Genomic DNA, 4,314 nt, shown 5'->3' with positions numbered 1-4,314 from the left:
TGTCTTATCAGTAGAAATAGCTAGTTATTTTGTCATGGACATTAATTTTATTATTATTTTGACATGTAAAATGTCAGAAAGAACATAATATTAGATTTTTAAAATGATAAAATCAACTGTCATTCATTATTCATCTTAAAAGCTGGCCTAATTCACTTGTATTTGAACATTTACAATGTAAAGGTGCCCATGCTTCTTATCAGTATTTAAATACACTTGCATTGGGACTGGATTAAACAAATGCTATAGCATGAGTCAATTTGCCCCTTTAGTGATTTATTGATGCATTGCAAAATGTACCATTTAACTGTAAAGCAGGTATAATACAAAGTAATGCAGGGCGTAAGTTGATACGGTACAGTCTTTTTATCTTACGGTCTTTTAGGCTGTGTTTACACTACTCCGGTTTCATTGGAAAACAGAGACTTTTTGTCATGGATACAGCTTTAGTTTACACTAAAACACATGAAAGCGCATACTTATCCGGAGACATTTGAAAACGAATACCTAAGCAGATACTTCTGTAAACGAATGATAAGTTCAAATGAATGAAAACGCAGCTGCTGGGCTGTGTGTGTAAACACCTAAAACCAGTGATAGCAAAAACTATTCCAATTCAGGGGAGTGGAGTAGTGTAAACGCAGTCTTAGAATACAAAAGTGTCAGATACACACAAAAAATATACTCAATCCCTCCAGTAACATAAACATTATTTATGGTTATAATTATTCTTACATACTTGAGCCAACAATGATGGAGGAGTGTTAGAGAGTGTAAAACTCACTACTCCAGTAGTAACTGACAATTAAGGAATCATTATGTACCATTATAAATCATTATGTTACAATTAATTAACGAAGCACTTCATACACATACCACCTGTGTGCCATGTCTCCTCCTAGTCTAAGAAATAAATTGCAAATTATCCGCTCTTGATTATATAAAATGTACATATTCATATATATATAATAACACATTATACTAATCTTACATAGCAGGGTAGCTAGGTGAGACTACACGTCTACTATAATGGTAAAATCATTCTTTTCATGTGGCAGACCAGTGTGATATATACAGGTATAATTAATTGTTTTTGAATGAAGAATTAGTGAAGAATGCAAACATAAAACATCCCACCAGTATAGTTCTGCCTATGGTGGTTGGGGATGGTTGGGACAACCACCTTAACAAATGAACCAGCCAGTTCATCACTTAGACCAACCATCCAATTAATACTAATAACCATACATAAAGCATGATATTGTAGTCTACTAGTATGGTGTACATAAATTTAAAAGGAACAATATTAGTCTCCAACCACCTCTAATTTTTAATAGACAGAACCCTAATGTAGGCAGAATCAATTGACACACTTTACCACTTTACAAGTTGCTTTCCAGTTTAAAGAATAATTATTATAATTATAACAAAAAACATTAAAAATGTGTGAACAACGTTGTGATTATTGCATATTAAACAACAATAATAATAATCATTATAGGACAGATGACATTAATTTAATTATTCAATGAGTTAAAATATTCCGATTGACTTTTTGTGATTGACTTGCTTCCAGGTTGGTAATAATGAAAATTCGTCTTTAGACATTTTAAAAATATCCTATGATTAAAACAAAAATTATTTTTATTTCTATTTTTTGATTAATTTTGACCCAGGACCCTGTACTACAAGATAAGGTCTTCTAAAAAGTCTGGTAAGCATAGGATAGTAAATGGTTTTTGGGCAGATTTTGGAGCAACAGAACATTCAGTATTGCACAGTAAATTTATGTACTGCACAATATACATATATGTACATGATACGTGTACATGTACAGTGCCATCAATTCGTCATTATACGTGTAGATAAGATGTGTAATTTAAAATAACTCTTACTTGAAAGTCCTTGTCAGAGAGATAAGTCTCCAGTTTATTATGATTCAGTTCCTCTGGTCTCTTCTTTAGCTCCTCCAAACTATAAGAAGTTCTCGTGTATTTAGAAAATTCCTCTTCGCCTGATCTTCGACTTCTAACAATTGTACCATCACCAGCCTGTGCCTGTTAGAAATTAAGTATAAAAATGTACATTGCAATTATATTAAGACTTAATTGTTATAGACACTGTACTGTATATATAAATATTAAAAAATGAATTAGACACTACTGTACACATTAGAAGTTTTAACATCGTATGCACCATACATGTATTAGTAGGCTGAATACTATGCATTGTACATGTAGATACATTGTATTATTTCATTTCAATTATTAGTGACATGTACATGTACACTGTAGGTTAATCTAACTTACATTGTTTAGTTTGACTACGTCAGGATTGTCTCTCCAATAAGGAAATAAGTTTATAAACTCCAAATCTTCAGAGCCAGCAGACACCACATATAATGTGGGTAATGGACTCCTCCCACTCTCTAAATAAGTAAATAAAATTAATAAAATAATTAATTAGTTCATTAAATTATATATATGTACAATAACATCCATAACTACTCTTAGATCTAGGGGAGAGTACATTTCCTGATACATATACATGTACTTATGTTGCGTAGAAAGTTTGAGCTGATTCCGATCAAATTTGAATTTTTTATGAATTTTTAAAGTTGCTCCAAAATCGAGCAAAAGTCCCTCTACTATATACATGGTCTCGGACCAAATTTTGCCAAAATTGAAAAGAAGAGAATTCTCCACTTTAATATTTTTTCCTGATACATATACATGTACTTATGTTGCGTAGAAAGTTTGAGCTGATTCCAATCAAATCTGGATTTTTTATGAATTTTTAAAGTTGCTCCATATGTTATATCAGCATGCTTTTTAGCTGCATTTAGCATGTTTTGCAAGGAAACCCAGAGCCTACAGTGTAAGTATTACATGTACATTGTAGCTCCTATTTTTAGTCAAATTGTCTATAATACATGACACAAAATTCTACATGCAACATGTACAGTACATGTACATGTACAAGTACAGTGTAATTATACCTTTAGCGTAGTTAAGAGCTGTTTCAAGTGATAGTTTCTTTTCTTGTGCCCAGCGGGACATTGCTGTGCCAGAGAAAGCGTTCTTTTCCCTTAATAAAGCATTCTTCTGTTCAGGCCACCAACCAAACCAGAGGTATAGGACAGAATGGGCATCAATTAGAAACACAGCTACAAGTGGTATACATACATGAGTGAAAATGTGAATTGTTGGTCAAAAACATACATGTAAATCGAATAGAACAATAAAATCTCTAATATACAAATGGGCTAATATTCCAGCAGAAATGACAAATACACATGTATAATAAAATATGCAGGGATCTACATTGTAACTTACATGTACGTGTTTTATACATATCAACTGAGATAGAGGTACATGTACATAAGTAATATAAAAACTAATTGAGGGTATACCTGGTTGTACAGTAGTATATTGTATACATTATACATTATACATTAAACAGTATACATTATAAGTAAAAATGTGAATTGTTGGTCAAAAATATACATGCACATTGACAGTATAATAAAAACTCTACTACATGTAAACAGATGGGATTATATTCCAGCAGGAACGACAAATATGCAGGTCCATTTAAGGACCCTAAAATAGATCTGCATATTTTACTATCTCAATCTACATGTACATGTATTGTATGCATGTATAAATTGGGTCGACCCAACTTATACATGCATTGTATACAATACATGTAGACTGACATAGATGTACATGCAATGAAAAAATGAAAAAAATTGAAACTAATTGAGGGTATACCTGGTTGCACAGCAGTGTATATTGTTTCTTGTGTGAATGGAAAGTGATCAGGAACAATGGAAATATCCTCAGGGCAGGCCACATGAGTCTCTTCAGTGGCTCTGAACCAACCAGTGGATCCTGAGAGTTGGAAGAGTCTTGGGGTGTAAGAGGCAGGGGAGGTTAGTGGTGCATATTCTAGTTTATCTCCCATTAGGTGCTTTACTGCAGGGCACTCTTCACCTTCAAGAGTTTGTTGTGATACAGTGTAACCCAATCTGAGGGAGGAATGGTGGAGAGAGGGGGGGGGAGAATAAGAAAAAAGAAGGAAGAGGATAAAAAATGAAACATTATAAAGATGCATACTTACATGTACATGTAGAGTAGACATATGGATCTCATACTATGTACTAATAGTAAGTTATGTACAGTATGCATACTGGTACTAGTGAGTTAATATTCATGTACATGTACATCAGTATATAATGTACATGTAGTTAAAGTATTATATAATTACTAACTTTTTCTTTAGTTTCCTAGCTGTGTGTCTTGCTATCTGTCT

The 4,314-nt window shown here is 32.8% G+C and overlaps 1 protein-coding gene across 1 annotated transcript; it reads right to left on the bottom strand.

Moving 5' to 3' along the window:
• Positions 1–1,415: 1,415 nt before the first annotated feature.
• LOC109585604 (supervillin-like) lies at positions 1,416–4,308 on the bottom strand. Its single transcript, XM_020001730.1, has 6 exons — positions 4,274–4,308; positions 3,774–4,030; positions 2,999–3,166; positions 2,310–2,428; positions 1,896–2,057; positions 1,416–1,620 (listed from the first exon to the last, which is right to left on the bottom strand). Exons 2-6 carry the CDS (start codon positions 3,964–3,966, stop codon positions 1,534–1,536), a joined length of 729 nt encoding a protein of 242 aa, XP_019857289.1. The 5' UTR covers positions 3,967–4,030; positions 4,274–4,308; the 3' UTR covers positions 1,416–1,533.
• Positions 4,309–4,314: the final 6 nt, after the last annotated feature.

Source organism: Amphimedon queenslandica, unplaced genomic scaffold (genome assembly GCF_000090795.2).
Source record: "Amphimedon queenslandica unplaced genomic scaffold, v1.1 AMPQUscaffold_13037, whole genome shotgun sequence".
NCBI classification, from domain to species: domain Eukaryota; kingdom Metazoa; phylum Porifera; class Demospongiae; order Haplosclerida; family Niphatidae; genus Amphimedon; species Amphimedon queenslandica.
The sequence above is the reverse complement of the archived record's forward strand: the minus strand, read 5'-3'. Positions and strand labels throughout refer to the sequence as shown.

Coding starts and splice junctions, on each gene's coding strand:
- LOC109585604 (XM_020001730.1), bottom strand. CDS start 3,966: ATGGGAGATAAACTAGAATATGCACCACTAACCTCCCCTGCCTCTTAC. Junction 3,167..3,773: donor ATACACTGCTGTGCAACCAG/GTATACCCTCAA, acceptor TACCACTTGTAG/CTGTGTTTCTAATTGATGCC. Junction 2,429..2,998: donor AGCTCTTAACTACGCTAAAG/GTATAATTACAC, acceptor TTACTTATTTAG/AGAGTGGGAGGAGTCCATTA.